General features: G+C 37.3%; 1 protein-coding gene across 2 annotated transcripts in view; it reads right to left on the bottom strand.

Moving 5' to 3' along the window:
* Window positions 1-18,892, bottom strand: part of CPED1 (cadherin like and PC-esterase domain containing 1) — a 310,570-nt gene that overhangs the window by 17,737 nt on the left and 273,941 nt on the right. For both annotated transcript variants that reach the window (XM_025380614.1, XM_025380615.1), the window contains exons 19-22: window positions 16,839-17,059; window positions 16,478-16,579; window positions 15,982-16,069; window positions 11,734-11,880 (exon numbers count right to left, since the gene is read on the bottom strand). In XM_025380614.1, coding sequence (XP_025236399.1) covers window positions 11,734-11,880; window positions 15,982-16,069; window positions 16,478-16,579; window positions 16,839-17,059 — 558 coding nt within the window. The remainder of the gene's footprint in view (window positions 1-11,733; window positions 11,881-15,981; window positions 16,070-16,477; window positions 16,580-16,838; window positions 17,060-18,892) is intronic.

The raw sequence follows: 18,892 nt of genomic DNA, 5'->3' as shown, positions 1-18,892 counted from the left end.
TCTAATGTAGAAGAGAGGAGTTTTTGTTTTTATTTTATATACTTATTTTTAATTGTTATAGTGAAAACGAATTCATGGAATCCTTTTGTAATGAAAAAGTAGAAGAGAAACAAAATGATTCTGTATCTTGTAGAATTACAATTTAATGCTTTGTTTTTTCCATATAATATCCATCCTTCAATCTTCAGAGTTGTCTGCGTCAGGAAACACATGGAGTAATTCAGATATGCTCCCTACCCTCAAGGGGACTATATAAAGACACATGTCTAAGATACTTGAAGTAAGAACAAGAATGAAGTGACTTCAAAGACATTGTCTGAGACTAGCTCCCCAAGGTCAGGCACCATGTTGTTTCCGTGTTATGAATAGTTCCTTAGTACATTCAAAAGACTTAGTGCTAATTTATGGTGGGCATGATCATCTGTTCACACAGCTATTATTCCTTTGAACGTGTGTGTAAAACTCAGTGTCCAGCATTGCTGTCAAACTGCTGTTGCTGAGTCCCTGAGTTTCAAAATATTACCTTATTTTACTTACTCTTATAGGCTCTAAAGTAAAGAAAAAGGAGTTAGCTGCATTTTTAAGGCTTGGAAATGTTATGCCAGTGAAAGATGTTTGATACCTGTATAGTAAGGAGCAAATTGCTCCTTTCCTTTGATCTCATGTGTGGAAATGTGCCCATTTGGGTCCTTTCCAAAATCAGAGAGCCATTTGGGGTTATTAAAATCCAACTAAAGTGTCAACTGGAATGTGACTTTGAAAGAAAGCTGCTTGTAATGCACATGTTAGGTTACCTTTGAGGCATAATAATAATAGTAAACAACAAAATGAGCCATTAGAAAACATCAGTGAAAGATTTAGACCTTGACACAGAGACAAAAGGCCTCAGATGTTTGTATACAGTGGTTACCTTAATCAGAAACAAATTCTAATGGTTTGATACATCCAAATGCTTCTCTACATTTGGGTGCAGATGACTTAACCACTGAAAAACAGACATGTATATCTAAGGGGAAAGGAACTACTACATATAGTTAATAATACATACATGTGTGATTTGGCAAATGTTTGCATTATGTTAAACATGAGTGTTAAAGGATAATTTTTATTTTTCCAGTTTAATCTGAAGTAACTCCTCTTTTGTGTTTATTTTCTTTTTGTGAATTTGCTACATTGAAGTACGTTTAAAAGTAGGAAGAGATGGTGAAGGACAATTTATCTCCATGCCGTGTGATAATCTGTTAGATCAGCATTGTTCCATAAGTCTTATAATAAAAATTGTTTTTCTCACAGCAATGTTCACATTTGATTAAGTTACATGTAAGATTTTCAAGTAAAGATTACAGTGTTTCAAAGACAAATATTTTAAATATACTGACTATAGAAATTTAGGAAAACAATTTTGGAGCTAAAATAGAGTTTTTAAAGTATAAGATCTTATAGACTATGTAAATGATCACTTTTCTGTGACTCAGTGTAGCAAGAATTGAAATTCTGTGCTGTGGAGTGTAGATGTAACTTTTACTTTTTTATAGATTCCTTATACGGTAAGTGATCTGCCAGTTTATAATTATAGATACTTCCACAGCTCCACGCCATTAAAAACGTGGGTACAGAGAGATTTCAGAAGGCATAAAAATGGCCACAATTCAACTTGACTGGATTTGGCCTACGGGAATTATAAGACTTCCCAAACAAACAAAAAATTGTCCTAATTATGAAACAAAACTTAACGTTGCAATGTTTACTATTAAATGTCGGTAACTTCAACACTCAAAATTGATTTCACATAAACCGTCATCAGAACGTGTGTACTGCCATGTCAATTAACTGCTGCATCTAAAAATAACTTTGAATTTCCAAAAAGCCAGTACAAAAGGGAAGGCTTGGTGAACTGGAAAGGTGTCAGGCAGATTACAAACAAATACCTTTCTTAAAATTGATCTTGACCTGAATAACCCACAAAGAACTTCTGATGTGGTTCCAGATCCACAGAATAAAATAGAAAACAATTTTCATGGTGCAAGTGTTCCAAAATTGTCCTATACTGGATTAGAGGATGTTCTGATTACAAATATGTTTCATGATCATGGATGGGGTCTGAAAAGGAGGCAGGGTAATGGCTGTCTGAGGCTGGAAAACATGAGATTGGTCAGGCAAATGTGCTAGTCTTAAGATAAATGTATACTGTTGAAGTACTTTTTGTTGGATGTAGTCATTCTGCAGATGGCATTTAATCCAAGATCCAGTCATCAAATCATGACCAGCTGAAAAAGTAGTCTAAGAATTCACAAAAGTGGAATAAAAATGACATGACAAACAATAGCTAGAAGTGAGTCCTTATAACTTATAATCTCACTTCAAGACATCATGCAATTTTTACAGATAATAGGGAATTCTTTCATTTCATTCCTTAGCCCCCAAATATTTAATTATGGCCACATGAAATAAACTGTTTTGATTGAAGGGAATCCAACTTCTGAATCTGTCAAAGATGCTGGAGATTAGGGGGCAAGACTAAAATTTTCTTTAGGCATGAGTTTTGTTTTGTTTTGTTTTGTTTTGGTGTTTCCAGATTTGCAGTCAGCATATTGTCTGCCTCCCACCCTTGCTCTAATCCCCAGCCCTTCTTCTTCTGACAGCTGAGCCTTTGTAACTCCTGCCTTTGGATAAAGCTGAGCATTGGCTCTGGCAACAAATTCTGCTCTGTGGTGCGGAGACCGATGGTAAGGAGCTCCAGACCAGAAGTTTACCAATTTAATATTAAACTGTTGGTTCTATCTTACACTCTCATGCAGTTCCCCAGACACTAAATTCCCCTGTCTTAAAACTCAATTTCCCAAGTGGCTGAATATCTATGTTGCTGAATTTTTACACTATTGGAATGACCTATATTAGTCTTGTTATAAGCTAATTCCTCTTTTGCTCTATTTAGATGTGCATCTTGGCTCTTGGAATCTATTGGACTTTAACACATGGTATTTGTTTCCATCTAACGCTCTTGAACTTAAATACTTTATTTAAGATTAAGGCATTAAATGTTAGGCAATTTGTGTGGGGACTAACATTTCCAATTGCTCACTTCACTGTAGGAATTTGCTCAGCACTACTCTGGCCTTTTCAAAGAAGATCTTCTGGTGGGTCATTCCGTTTCTTGTCAGAAGAGCTCTCCAACCTCCTGTCTGAGGGACCCTATGCCTGACTGTGGAATGCTAGGAGGTCTAGGGAAAAGTTCAGGGCTCCTCCCTTCACACACCAACTTTACCTTCATCTTTCTGTTTTCAGCCTATAGATTAATTTATTCTTTACTATACCTGTGTTTCTGAGTCCTGACTTTCTGCAGTTCCATTTAAAAATATATTGTATGTGATGATACAGATTTCCAACTGTATGGGCTGGGGTGAGGAACCCAGGGGTCTACCAATTTTGTACATAGACTTTTAGCCAATTGTTTTCTGATCCGTGTCTCAGCCTTAAATATTTCAGCATAGGATCTGAGCAGAAAGTATGCCTCACTCACACCTGCTATTTCTCTTCTCTAGGCACTTTCAGTTGTACCTTATTTTGCCTGCTAAGTCAAACTTCATAGAATGAATTCAAATGAATTCAGATTTCTTGTCTGTTATGAGTTATTTCTTATTCTGTTTTTTCTTTGTGGTGGGGGATGAGGAGTAAGTGAGTAGCTTTATGTCTTTAAAGTATTTTTCTTGGGGTTTCAAGTGGAAGAGAAGATAAATGCTTGTGGTCAATCTGCCTCATTTAGTCTGTACTTCATGCATGATTTTTTAGACCTTATCCTCATGCCAATTTTCTCAAAGTGTGTTTAGTGGGGTGTTAATAGTTGTGATAAAAAAAAAGAAAAAGTCATTCTGTGGTCAAAAATGCAGGGGAAAAACTGGGTCACACTAAGCTAACCAGCTTCTTTAGTGTAAGGGCTTTTGGGATTATTTAATATACTAATATTATTATCTGAGAACCCATAAGGTGGAGGCATATTCAGTATTTCTCAAACCACAAAACCTGTTTTCACCAAATTAGAACATTAAACCTTAATATAGGAAATGCTAATCAAAATAGTTCAAACTCTAACTTAGCTTGGTTCTTAAAGGCTAGTAATAAACTCCCTGACATGGGGGTTTATTGCAAAGAACACGAAAGAGTTTACGGGACAACATCTTTTTTTTAGCCACACTGACATTCTAGGTTTCAGTATCGCAAAGGCTGGGTAGTATAGCTGCCTTATGGAGTCATAATAGCAGTTCAACGTAAGTTACTTTCACTGTTTGTTGACCCTCCATTTAATTATCCTTCTTAAGAGAGAGACCCTGATTTAATCGGTGTTATCACCATTCAATATAGGGTACTGCCTCTGAAACAGGATTTTGTACCAAGTCATCTCAGAAAAGGCTGGGCTCCCTCATGACCAATGAATTCATTCTCACTGGGCATTGATCTCTAATCTAATCAGCTAGTAGCAGAGGGTAGAATTCACTTACAGATGATTGAATGAGCACTGATCATTTTACACAAAAAGAACTGTTTGAAACCACGTTTCTAAAAAGGAGTGTAGGAATCTGTGACTCATCTTCAGTACAGGGCCATTGAAAGATTTTTAAATGACAACACCAAATTTGAAATATAGGAACATTCTCCTGGTGGGGGGTAAGAAGGATGGATTCAAGTAGTTGACACTGGAGGCTCTGAGATAAAAGTATTGCAATAGCTGAGGGCAAAGAAATGATAGGGAAGGAGAGACCCTCCTCCCCATCTTGTTCATTTGCCACCCCACACACTGTGTACCTGAATCCTCGACCTGCTCCTCAGGGGCCTTTCTCCAACTGTCCTTCTCTGTCCTGTATTTTTATTCTATCTCTTGGTATTGATTCTTTCCCCTCTGTTTAAAAACGTGCCAGTCTTTCCTCCTTGAAATCCAATATCTTTATCCCTTTCTTATTTTAATTTATTGAAAGCTGTTATCATCCCCCTTTCTATACCTTCCTATACCTCTTCGATGTAGTCTAGTCTAATTCTTTCCCCAACATTTTACTGAAACCACTCTTAAGATGATCCGAAAAGACTCCCCTGTTTCATGCCAAAAATAATATTTTGAAATCCTCACCTTCATAGATCTATTACATTTAACAACACTGACCCTGTCTCTATCTCTCCTTTTCACAAATGGTTACTCTGTGGCTTTCCATGGCATCACCTTCTACTAGAGTTTTCCTGCTATTAGTTTATATTCTAAGTTCAAATGCTCCTATTTCTCCAGACTTTGCTTAAATATTGATGTTTCCAGGAGTTTCTTTCTCAGCCACTCTACTCACTTTCTCTGGATGATCTATTTTCTTTTCTTTTTTCTTTCTTTGGAAGTTAAAAACGTAACCTGCATGACTTCACACATACAGTGGGCACAGGGCAAAGACTTATTTAATTCACTCAGTGGGAACAGCAGGAGGCAAAGCCGGCTCAGAGGAGGATTCAGGGCTAAGTGCCTACAGCCCTTGAGAGATCGCGCAATGGATTAGGGTGGGAAAGAAGAGGTGGGTTGTCGATGACATGCAGGCAATGCAGCCGTCACCACTTGCCATCTTCTCTGCCACACGGAATACACTTGCACCTCTACCAAAACTCTGCAGTTCACACAGGATGTCAATGAGTCTGGGCTCTGTGGATGATCTATATTCATGGTTTCAACTACGACCTATTTTCTGATGATTCCCTGTGCTCTCTCTCATCCCTACCGGTCCCTCCAGTGTCATATTTGTATATCCAACTGCCCATTGAAGATCTCCACCTGGATGTCCTACAGGCAACTCAAACACAACATGTTCAAAATTGAACTCATCATCTTTTCCTAAGATGGTGCCTTTTCAGTCATTCTCTCTCTCAATTGCCAGTTTTGCTCCCTAATCCATCACTCAAGTTAGGAGTCATCTTTGATTCTTCCCACTCCCGCATGCCACAAATAAGATCTACAGATACCATTTTTTTAAAACCAGGCTTGCTTTTGTCCACATCTGTCTTATACTTGCTGTCTCTGTCCTGGTTTGGATGGAACTTTACCATCTGTCACCTGACTTCTGGAAAAAAATCCCCTAACTTCTCTAACTTGGTCTTCTTCAAATTTTCCTTGCTCACTGTTACTAGTCTTAACTGTTTGAAACAAAACCATGACCATCTCACTGCTCTCCTGAAAACCTTTCAGTGGGTCTTCATCACCTACAGGATCATCCAGCTCTTACCATAATCTTGCCCTCACCTACTTTTTCCAAATTCTTTTGTGATTTATGTTCTACTATATACAGGATTGCCTGTGATTATGAGAACATCAGGTGTTTCAGGGCTACTTTGGTTCACATTATCCTCTGGGGTTGCAATGGCCTTCCTTCCACCATTAGCCTGTTACCTTGATTAAGTCCTGTTCATCCTTCAACAATTAACTTGGATGGTAATTCAAGGAGAAATACTTAATCCTCAGATTGAGTGGCTCTTCTCGGTATTTCACAGTATCTTATTCATATATCTGATGTGCTATGGAAAGTATTGTTTCATAATATGGGTTTTTAGGCCTGACCCTGATTGCAATGTCCTGAGGGCATAGAGTACATTGTATTTATTTTGATATTACTACTGTTTAGCTCAATAACTGGACTCACAAAATAAATGTTGAATGATTTAGTAAAAGAATAAACAAGGTCAAGGCAGTTGGAATGTAGTGTAGGAGAAAGATGTGGAAAACATATAGCATGTAAACAGGATTTGGTAACTGGCTGGTTAGGGGTTGTGAAGGGACTGGAGAAAGATAAGCAAAAGTCGAAGATGGCTCTAGTTTATAAGTGGCAGTGTGATAGAGTAAATTAGGGAATACTAGAGGGGAGGAAAGTTTAAAGGAAATATTAATTCTTCCTTTAAGGATGTGTTGATTTTGAGATACTTATGGGAGTCCTGTAAAATGCTCTTCTAACTCACTTTACAGCAGTAGTACAATGCTAGATAGATAGATAGATAGATGATAGATAGAGTAGATACTTAAAAATATCTATATCTATTGAATTAAATTTCCATACTAATTCATTAAAAGTAGCCATGCTGAAAGTTAAATTCTGGCTTCTTCTATATCAGCTAACTATGTTAAATTTGGATCTTTTGGGTTTTTTTTTTTCCCTAAGAGTCATTATTTCAGTTTTTTTTTTTTTTAAACCAGATGAATTTAAAGTTTCTTTTTTTAAATGTTTAAATTGTGGTTAGATAGTAAACTTGTAAAGTTTAAAGGAGAAAGTAAAACACTTTATTTCTAGGCCGAATAATCTTTTGTGTATTTAATTAAGATTAAATAATAAAGATTATAGGGTTAAGATAAATTAATAGTGGGAAACCATCTCTGACAAAGAACCAAAACTCCCTTCTTTTCTTCTTTCTATAATACCAGAATCAAAGGAAACCTGCTGGTATTAGTGGCAGTTTGATGCCAGATGTTTCTTGTTGACTGAGTCAAAAGCTGTAGCTACATTTGCCAAAAATGGAAGATATTATACAAGGTCTGCATAATCTATTAGACTAATGAATAATAACATATCAGTTGGTTGTGGATATTTCCCTTCTGCAGTCAGGTTTGTGTTGATAACATTATTGTATTTTTTTCCAGGTTTTAGCTTGTTCACAGTAGGTGTTTGCCACATAACCGAAGGCACCATCCAAAATTTCTCTTGGGCAAGAGCTACCTGGATCCTGTTTGTTATCCTGTGTAAACATTGGGAAAACGTAATCCATTTCCACTCATAAAAAGAAACACCTGCTTTTCCAATCAGCAGGAACATGTTAGTCAAAATTGATGCACACCAGTTGGGAAATTGTTTATGGATTCTTGGTGGCAACATATTCTCTCTTGGTGCCTTGACACATGAAGGAAACACCTCAAGACCTTTAATCTCACCTATGGCGGTAAGAGCTCACTGAAGCAAGTTTGTTATGTCTATGACAGAATTCTAACCACAAACCAAAGAAAAAACATCAGTATCTTACTGTAATGATTATACCAACCCTTCTCAGGTATCCTTGAATCTATTGTGGGAATAGTTTAGTTGAACATCAGAAGATAAAAGTCCCCCAAGCCAGAATTGTTATGGTTCTAACACAATTTTTTTCAACTCTTGCTAATATTTTATGGTAAGCTTTATTTGCCAGGCTCATAAGATGAGCACAAAGGGGAAAAATGATTATCAACAGAATTTTTGCCCTTTTACTTTTTAGACATGAGACCAGTCATCAACTTTTTTTTCCAGCTTGCTGCATTCATTAGCAAACCATCCTCTATAAAGAGTTTTAGATTTTTTAGATTGCTTGTAGTAAGCTAACATTGCTGTTACATCACTCTTAAGATGTTAGGTGATGATTTAGAAAGATTATAAGATGTCAGTGTCAGCTCTAGAGACTTCCTGAGGTACAAGGGGTACAAACTGTTCAAGAGTTAAGCAATAATTTTGCCTAAGTGATGAATGAATTTAGAGACTTTATGATGAAGGGAGTCTGAGAAAGATGATCATATCAGATTATGTTGTGACTGGAAAGGCAAATGCTCCCAGAAGCTTATTTTAGCTTAAACATTAAAACTTCAAAATAGAGAACACCACTCTGAAATCAATTAAGATAATTTGGGGGAGACTTACATGGCTTGCTATCAAGACTGCCTACATCAGAAATAGACTTAAGAAAAAGCGAGTTGCATGTGATAATTACACCCCAAAAACTATAAAGTCAAATAAGCAAAATGATTTTACCTGACATGCTTGAAGCATTGTTACTATGCAACTTAACGATAATTTTAATCAGTAATAATTATAAGCCAATATTCTAGTGCTGATGGTTCAAAGAGCCTTCTTTGTGGTTTCTGAATACAATGGCTATTAATGTGAACTGGTTGATGCTGTGGTGGGAGAGACATATAACCATGTGGGAAGGACATCTTCTGTTTTTAACTGGAGACATGTTGAAATTATTAGAGGACATTTTCCTCTTTAGGCTTTCAGAGGACTAAAGCTAAAAAAAGAAAAGTGGACACCTTTCCACAAAAATATGAATTGAAGACACATTATGTAATAATAAATAAATAAACAAATAAAAATTCTTTCTAAAAGATGAACAAAATCAATCTATATGCTGTCTTTCAAAAGCCCTGTTTTCTGTGGGTTTGGCAACCACTGGCTTGCTTTTTTAGCCAGCTGTGATCCTGAGTTGGCTCAGCTGCAAGATCTTTGCTTCTTTCTCTTCCAGGCTACTGCCTTTGCATTTCTAAGTCTTGACTTTTGCAAATAGGATAAATATTCTAAAGGTTGTATATTTTCTCGTGGAAGACATTAGTAGACACACAGTATCCTACAGCTTAAAATATGTTCACAACAGCATGATCCAGCTTCAAGCTGCTAGGTCAAAATTTAAAATGTCATGTTCTGTACTGTGGCTGCAGGCTTTCACTTCTCTGAAATGCAGTTCCATTTGGTCATATTAAAGGATAATGTAAATCCACCTGTAAATCATACAGAGCAACTACTGCAGTGTCAGTAACGTTTTTAGTATTTGTAAGACTCTTGGGACCAAGATAGTTTTTTTGTTTTTGTTTTTGTTTTTGTTTTCTCTTTGAGATGGAGTCTTGCTCTGTCACCTAGGCTGGAGTGCAGTGGTGGCTATCTCAGCTCATTGCAACCTCTGCTTCCCAGGTTCAAGTGATTCTCCTGCCTCTGTCTCCCCAGTAGCTGGGACTGCAGGCACACACCACCACACCCGGCTAATTTTTGTATATTTAGTAGTAGAGTATTTTCACCATGCTGGCAGGCTGGTCTCAAACTCCTGACTTCAAGAGATCCACCTGCCTCGGCCTCCCAAAGTCCTGGGACTACAGGTGTGAGTTACCGCACCCAGCCCACCAAGATGGATTCTGACAGTCAGCTAAGGGCTGAAAAACAGAATCAGAAGGAAACTTTAGTTGTCACCTCACTAGTCAACCCACTAATAAATGCATCCTGGTTTACAAAAGAAGGCAAGCAAGAAAGAGTGAATCAATATCTGATAGAAAGATAAAATGAGGCGCTTTTCATCTCAGTTTCAGCTGAATCTCCTGAAACCTACAACAAATAACAGAAGCCAAGAAAACTCATATTCCAAGAAATTTCTGGACAACCTATGCAAGACTTGCAAAAGTATGGACAAAATCCAGTTTTCCATATCCTTGTCTCACCAAAAGAGTTGTGAGACAAAGAGGAAGGGATGGAATTTCTGTGTGGGCTTTCCAATGTTTTGGGGCCCTCTTCCCCATTGGGGTGTGGTTTTATTTTTGCTTTAAGCCAAGTGAGAGGAGCCTTCAAGAGAGCCGAACACATGTCTCTTCGGGTTTGGGAAACATTAGAACTGGTATGATATACTGTGGCTACAGATCAGCTTTAGAGTGGCAGAGAGAGTGAGAGAGAAAGCTTCACTGGGAACTAACTGTATTTCCAGCAACAACAGAGCAACAACGCATTAATATTTCTGTAGATCAAGTGTATTTATTTCTATAGTTCAAAGTATAGCAAGCCTAGTGCTATTTTGAATATTTTCCAAAAAGATGCCTGGAGGAGCAACATGATCCTCAACAGAGTGATGGACAGTTGGATACCAAAGAGCCAAAAAAGGGATCTAGTTGGAGGAGAGGTATTACTGCCATCAAGGAAGTTGGAGCCAGAAAGTTTCACTGGTGGGGAGGGGGCTCTCCAAGGCAATTCACAAAAGCACCCAAAAAAGAAAGAAGTAGCATGCTAGACTCAGAGAGCACATCACGGGGTTATGCTTGTACTAGTCAAGTAAGACTCTTCTTGTCCTTAGCATCCTGTCTCTACTCTGATCAATGCAAAAAAAAGGTAGAAGAATAAAAGTAGAGAATGAAGATGGGGAAATGGCAAGTAAGTCTCCTACCTTCTCACCCCTGATTTGGGCTTTTGAGACTGAGGGAAATCTAAGCTGGGGGAGGGAAATGACTTATGTAGTTATGACCCAGAATGGGACACTTTTAGTACTGATGTGATACTCCTATGCCTGAAGGTGATTGGAGACCTTTTTGTTATCTGAAAGTGGTGTTAAACTTATGGGTCCTGACCAAGATTTTTACTCAAGGGTTAGGGAGGAAGTAATCCACAGAGGGTTCAAAAGGACAGGAGGAAAAAGAATAAAATTGTTTTAGGCTATCACCTTATCAGCTTAAACCTATTTATAGGTTAAAGATAAAATCATTTTCACTCCGGTGGGGGGGACCCTACTCAAAACACAGGTCCTCCTGTTATGCATTGGACTAGGCAATGAAAGAATGTTATTCCTTAATTTAGCACATTAAGCAGTCATGCTTTGCAAGCTGCTGCTACTGAAAAACTTTGCCACCTTTTTTTGGATGCAATTTCTGATGGGAAGGCTTGAAGTCTGTTAGAGAAAATAAGTGCTCTCCAGGTTCCCATATTCCTGCCTGCATTGACCAATTGTCCTAGTTTTGAAGTATCTAAACAAACATAAATTTTTTAACATCTCATTTGGTAGAGCTAAAGTTGTGGTTACTATATGCCTTGGCTGAGTGATGATGAACATATCATTTAATCTTCATCTGACATTGTTTTTTGTTTCATGCAAAATAAGACTGACAATACAATTAAAGATACAACAAACAATTTAAAAAATCAAAAGCTATAAAACTCAGAAAGCCAGCACAAATACCTCATGGAAATGACATCCACACTTTCCCTGCAGAAACTCTTTGTAACGCCCCATTGTTATAGTGAATGTGTCAACGACTTCATAGCCATATTTTTTTGCAGTATCCAGAATAATCAAATTTTCTTTCCATAAGTTCTGTACTTCACTCTGATTGGAAAGCAGAAGAATGAAAGTTTTTATTAACAGAGGATTGTTTTATGATTCAATAACTTAGGTGGAAATTATGTAAATGTCTTTTTTACTGGGATTAGTCATAGTGTAAGATAAGGAATTTCACATGCATTTCTTAAATAAAGATGTGTTCTATTTTTTTTAAAATTCAAAACATACATGTAATCATTTATGTATAAAACAGCAATATCTATAGTGGCACACAGTTTTGAAATTCTTCAGTAAAAAGTGGTTAAATTTATTGCCCACAAAGACTCATAAAATATCTAAAATTCTCAATTTAAAAATTAACATTACTGCCGAAAGCAATCTACAGATTTAATGCTATTCTTATCAAATTACAAATGCCATTTTTTACAGAATTAGAGAAAACTACTCTAAAATTCGTATGGAACCAAAAAAGAGCCCTAATAACCAAAACAATCCTAAACAAAAAGAATAAAGCCAACACATCACATTATGTGACTTCAAACTATACTATAAGACTACAATGACCAAAACAGCATGGTTTTGGTACAAAAACAGACACATAGACCAATGAAGGAGAGTACAGAACCCAGAAAAAAGCTGCACCTATAACCAACTTATTTCAACAAACTCAACAAAAATAAGCAATGGGAAAAGGACCCTTAATAAATACTGCTGGGATAACTGGCTCTCTATATGCAAAATTATGAAACTGGATCCTTACCTATTACCATATATAAAAATTAACTCAAGATGGATTAAAAACTTAAATGTAAGACCTCAAACTATAAAAATCCTAGGAGAAAACTAGTAAATACCATTTTGGACACTGGCCTTTGCAAAGAATTTATAACCAAGACCTTAAAAACAATTGTAATGAAACCAAAAACTGACAAGTGGCACCCAATTAAACTAAAGAGCTATGCACAGCAAAATAAACTATCAACAGCGCAAACAGACAATCTACAGAATGGGAGAAAATATTTGCAAACTATGGATCCAACGAAGTTCAAATATCTAGAATCCATAAGTAATTTAAATCAGCAAGTAGAAAACAAACCCATTAAAAAGTGGTAGACACTTCTCAAAAGAAGACATATGATTCGAATATTTGTCCCCTCCAAATCTCATGTTGAAATGTGAACCCCAGTGTTGGAAGTGAGGCTTAGTGGGAGGTGTTTGGGTCATGGGAGGGGACCTTTCATGAAGAGCTCGGTGCCTTCTCCACAGTAATGAGTTCACACAAGATCTGGTTGTTTAAAATAATCTGGCACCTTCCCTCTCTCTCTCTCCTTTTCCCTCTCTCCTTATGTGACTCTTGTCATGTGGCACACTTGTTCTCCCTTAGCCTTCTGTCATGATTGTAAGCTTCCTGAAGCCTCACCAGAGCAGATGCTGGTGCCATGCTTCTTGTATAGTCTGCAGAACAGTGAGCCAAAATACCCCTTTTCTTTATAATTTGCCCAGTCACTGGTATTTCTTTATAGCAATGCAAAGTAGACTAATACAACATACAAGCACCCAACAGACATGAAAAAATGTTAAATGCCACAAATCATCACAGAAATGCAAATCAAAACCACCATGAGATACCATCTTGAGCCTGTCAGAATGGCTATTACTGAAAAGTGAAAAATTAACAGATGTTTGTGAGGCTGTGCAAAACAGGAATGCTTATAAACTGTTGGTGGAAACATAAATTAATTCAACCACTGTGGAAAGCAGTTTGAAGGCTTCTTAAAGAACTAAAAATAGAACTACCATTTGACCCAGCAATCCCATTACTTGGTATGTATCCAAAAGAAAATAAATCATCCTACCAAAAAGACATGGATTTGTATGTTCATCACAGCACTATTCACAACAGAAAAGACATAGAACCAACCTAGGTGCTCATCAAAAGTTGATGAGATAAAGACAACGTGGTACGTATTTACCACAGAACACTATGCAGCCTAAAGAACAAAATCATGTCTTTTACAGAAACATGGATGCACCTGGAGCCTTCCATCAGCTAAATAATGCAGAAACAGAAAATCAAATACTGCATCTCCTCACTAATGAGTGGGAGCTGAATATTGAATATGCATAAAGATAGAAACAATGGACACTGGGGCCTACAAGAAGTGGGAGGAAGGGAGAGGACAAAGGGTTGGAAAATCACCTGTTAGATACTACGCTTGCTACACTTACTTGTACACCAGGCATTTTTTGATGGTCTACTATGTGCTGAGAATTGTATTTGGCATTTGGGCTGTCAGTGTAAGCCAAACAAATTCCCCTAACCCACATCTCCCTTGTTGCTCTCACAATTACCATCCAGCAGAGGAGACAGACAGCCAAGGAGTATAGGTGCTGAGTGACATGAGTAAGGACATAAGACACTGTTACAGGAGCTCATGGCAGGAGCAGCCAACCCAGTCTAGTGTGTCAAGAGGTTTTCTCTGAAGAACTAGCATGTAAGCTAACATTTGAAGAGGAACTGGAAGTTACCCAGAGGAGGGAGTGGTGGAGGAGTCAACTCCAAGTAGAAGGAACAGGGATTTATTTCAAAGGTCTGGAGGTGACTGAGAGCACGGTGTGCTTGAGAAACTGAAATATGCTCAGCCTGACTGAGCTCAGTGGTGTTGTGAGTGTGAATGTGTGTGTGCGCGCACACGCTTGTGTGCATATGCACTGGTCACAAGGGATAAAGTCTACAGAGAAAGAAGGAAGCCAGCACTGAAAGGCTCTATGAGCACATGATGAAAAGTTTGAATTTGTTTTCTGCCTTCACTTGCAATTATCCCCTTTTCCTTTTTTCTGTTCTTTGCCCTTCCTCTTCTTTTCTCCTTCTGTCTTCACTCAGTTTGAAAAGATTAATGAGCACCATCAAAGTTCAGGTGGCAGTCATAATGTTTAACACAATATCTGGCACATAGTAAGTGCTGAGGAAATGTTTGCTGAGGTGAATTGATTCTGAATTGTAACCTAAGTATAAGCAAAGGCCACAAGTATGCCAATTACTGTGAGGAGCTGCAACCAAAGAGGCACAGTAGAGCTACTGGAGTCCTCAAGAATGAATTGTGGACCTCGACCTGTAGTCTTCAAATAACATTAAAGGGATTCAACCCATGGAAGACATTATCAAAGGTCCCCTCTCTTGATCCCCAATAGTCTTAAACCCTTTGGCTATCCCAGATGTTAAATGCCTCAACTCATTTTGAATTACCTTAACCCCTGCTAACTCCAAGATGCTGAATTTAGAGGCTGTACCTTGGCCACTTTCTACCAGTTCTCCTGTTTTTACATCACAGAAGATCTGCTGTCCAGGCAGATACATTTTTGAGAAAAGAATTGGTGGGTCTTGTGTTCTGTGCTGCGGAAAGGTAGTAGCACTCAACAGAGACACAAAAATATAAATCTCAACCTCCTTACATATTAAATGGACAGCTTTCTGTCTCCCCAATTCCCAGTGCTCACCAGAGTCATTACTCTGAAATTGCCCAATAATTCTGGCTGCTCCAGAAGTCCCATAGCTTAATCAAGAGCAGCTGGTTCTCTTCCCTACAGATCCTATGTTTCTTTTCTTTTCTGAAACTTCTATTTAGTGCTGAGGCTAATTTACCCTCTTCTATAACAACTGGCCAGAGACCCCTACTCTTTTCATTGATTAATATCCAATTACAGCAAAAACCAATGATACTACTTCAAAGACTATTTTTAAAATAAAGCAATCAGTTTGAAGTCATCTTCAAAAAGACCACTCTTTCCCAAAGGACTCATGATAGTGATAATTTTGTTTGTGGTTTCAGCATGAACCGGACAAAAGGAAATCCTTTTAATATAGCCTTTAAAAGTGTATGTAAAATTGGTGGGGTAAGACCCCTCAGCTCTTTATTTTTGCATAGTTCAACACTCTGTTTCCTCTTTTATTAAGTCAGTGGATTATTTACAACATATTTGTGGGCTATATGAAATTAATTATAATTTATTTGAAAAAACATAACCCTTAAGTATATTCTCTTTTTTTTACTTTCATGAAGATAACTCAATATTATATAGTGCCTTATGGGTCTTTTTCCAGCAGGGATCCTTATAATTCACCTAGCCTGGAGGAAATGTGCTTACCTGTGTTAAGAAATGTACTCCATCCACTGGCAGATGAAATCCAATTCCCAAAGTTTTGATGATCACTAGGATATTGAGTAAATTTTCCCTGAATGAGATAATTATAATTCTAAAGTCAGTAACTTTAATTACACTTCTAGATGTTTGTTGTTTATATAAACAAATACCACAGAATTCTTTCAGAATGTGATAATTGGCAATATAAGACTAAATGCTCGTTTTATATATTTGATGTATATTACGGTTTTTTTTTTAAAGATAGAGTTTTAGGTGTCAGACACATTTTGATCTTTACTAAATGTAAATCTGGATAATGAACAACTATGTTGTGACTGGATACAAGACTATTTTATTTTAGTATTTTAAACTAGACTTTAAATACTTAATGCTAAATTATAAGTTGTTCTTTAAATAAAATCTGGATAAAACTCAGTCACATCCATAGTAACTTTTTTGACTTAGAATACTAATGACAATTATTGTTACAGACATTTACCTCTTCAAAACTTTGTGAATAATTTGCAGGTGATTGGAATTAAGCCACTGAACTCCACCAACAACCAATACAGTCTGGACAGTATTCTCTAGGGGGCGTGATCTGAAATCCAGAAAGAAAAACAATACATGTTGCCCTAAAACAGAAGGTAAACATTGTAAAGGCACTGCCTCACATTTCACTGTATCAGGCATCTTGATCATAAGACTCCTTGTAATTTCCAACTTGTTTTCTGCCCCCTTACTTGGTATCTAAACTTTTGAGCACATTTGATGTACAGTGAGCAGTTGAGCAGTGATGACTGCTCGTAGAACATCAGTACTTTGTGGGCTTTGTGTCTTTCATTATAGTTTCATTGTACCTTTGCAACAGGTGTTCAAGTGCATTTTCAAATGTTGGTCTCAGTGAAGGGCTTATCCAGAACTGGGGATAGTAGGAATAACTGATCAAAGTCTTCCCACCATTGACGTTGTGATAGAATTTAGTACCATGTACTTTCTGCCATTCCTGCAACGTTTCATTCAGCCTTTCAATAAGATAGTACATGATCCCTCTGTTGGTTGAATCTCCAATGAACAGAATCTATAAGTTAAAGAGAAAGCATTTGTTTAAAAGCTTATGTTTACATGGTAGAGGAGATAGTTTAAAAAAATGAAATTTTGAATATTCACAACACTACCTAATTGTTTGAAGGACAGTCCTTCAAACTGTTAGAAATAACATTCATTATATTCTCTCCAAATCTGTTCCTTTTCGTCTCTTCCATATTCTTAGTAATGCCATCATCTACTGACCCACTAACTCATATTTACCACTTGTTTCAGGTTATCTATCTTCAATTTTTATATCTCCCTTATGCTCTTTACTTTCTCATTTAATCAGTTTAACAAGTTCTATTGATTCAAATAGGCATGAAGCATTTTAGTGCTCTAGGAATACTTAGGGATTTTCCAATCTTTTTATTTTATAGATGTGCAAACTGAGAATTCACAGAGGTAGCTCAACAGAGGTCGTGTCTACTTGGTTCTGCCACAGAACCAGAATCTAATTTTCTGAACAGCAGTGCATGTCCCAGGGTGCCTATCCCAGTGCCATTTTCTCTCCAATGAAGCCTCTTACCCACATCCCCTCCTGTTCATTCCCAGCAGCATTGTTCAGGCTTTCACTGCCTCCAACCTTCACTAGTGTAATACTCTCCTACTGGGTCTTCCTTCCTGCACAATGGCTGTCTTTTAATTCATTCTACACACAATATTGCTGCGATAAATTTCCAAATGTCTAGTTCTGGTCATCTCATTTGTGTGCTCAAAAACTTTATTGGTTCCTTGTTTCTTACATAATCCTATAGGTTCCTCTCACATATACTGAGTTTTTATTGCATATCAGTCTTTGCTAGGTGGAGATTTCACACAGGTTACTCACTTTTAATCTTCACAATTGTGAGGTTTTGATTCAGTATCTCCTTCTCACAGATGAGAAATTTGAGGCTCAGGAAGATGGAGGACATAAATCTATTAAATGGAGAACCCAGGATTCAAACCCAGGTCCTTTAAGTGCAAGGTGAAGGGCCCCATCTTCTTCATGCTTCCCTTTATGTAAACATGTTAGACTTCTACTTTTCTGCTAAACATGATTTGCATTCAACACCTGCTTTTTCTTATGTTAGTCCGTCTGCCGTGAAAGTTCTTCCCTCTGCAACCCCACTTGTCGCCCTCCAGACCCTGCGTGAATGCTGTCTCATCCAGTGCCCCTAGCCACAATTACTTTTGCTGCTCTCTTTGATTTTATTACATTTTGACTGCCCTTACAGATTTTACAGAAGCCTCATGAAATTATGGCTTTTTGTGTCTGCATCTTTTTTCTCATAGCCTATCAAGAAATATTTGAGGTTAAAGTCAATTTCTAATTCTAATTTTCCCCTATAGTACTATGCATGCACTTTAAAAATAAGTAGTGACTTGAAAGTCAAAGGGACTTTTGTCATAGACAATCCCTTTTAATGTCTTCAGATAAGATTTAATTCATTCTTCAGCTTTTTTCTTTCTTTTGAGATTTCTCTTTCCATTAGTCATGCACATGTTTTCTCTTGACTTTAACGGCAAGCATTGCCATCATTTCTCAGGTATTTCTGTATTTGTCCACCTGCAGAAAATTTAGTGAGAATCTGAAAAGGTTTAAAGTCTTTCCACGGTAAGTGTATCCAAGTAGCTACGTGAAGAAATCTAGACAGCTTCTCTGATTTGCCTTGAGCTCAAGTAGTGCAATCCTAAGCATCATTAGGCTACCCCGAATAATAAGATTTCAAGGGCTCAGTCATAGATCCTCTCAGCCAGGTTGCATTTGGAGCAATAACATTCCAGTGTAATAAAATAGTTTGTGAAATAACTTGAATTTCTTCTTTCTACATTCAACCTT

This window comes from Theropithecus gelada, chromosome 3 (assembly GCF_003255815.1).
Source record: "Theropithecus gelada isolate Dixy chromosome 3, Tgel_1.0, whole genome shotgun sequence".
NCBI classification, from domain to species: domain Eukaryota; kingdom Metazoa; phylum Chordata; class Mammalia; order Primates; family Cercopithecidae; genus Theropithecus; species Theropithecus gelada.
This window is presented reverse-complemented; position numbering and strand designations above follow the sequence as displayed.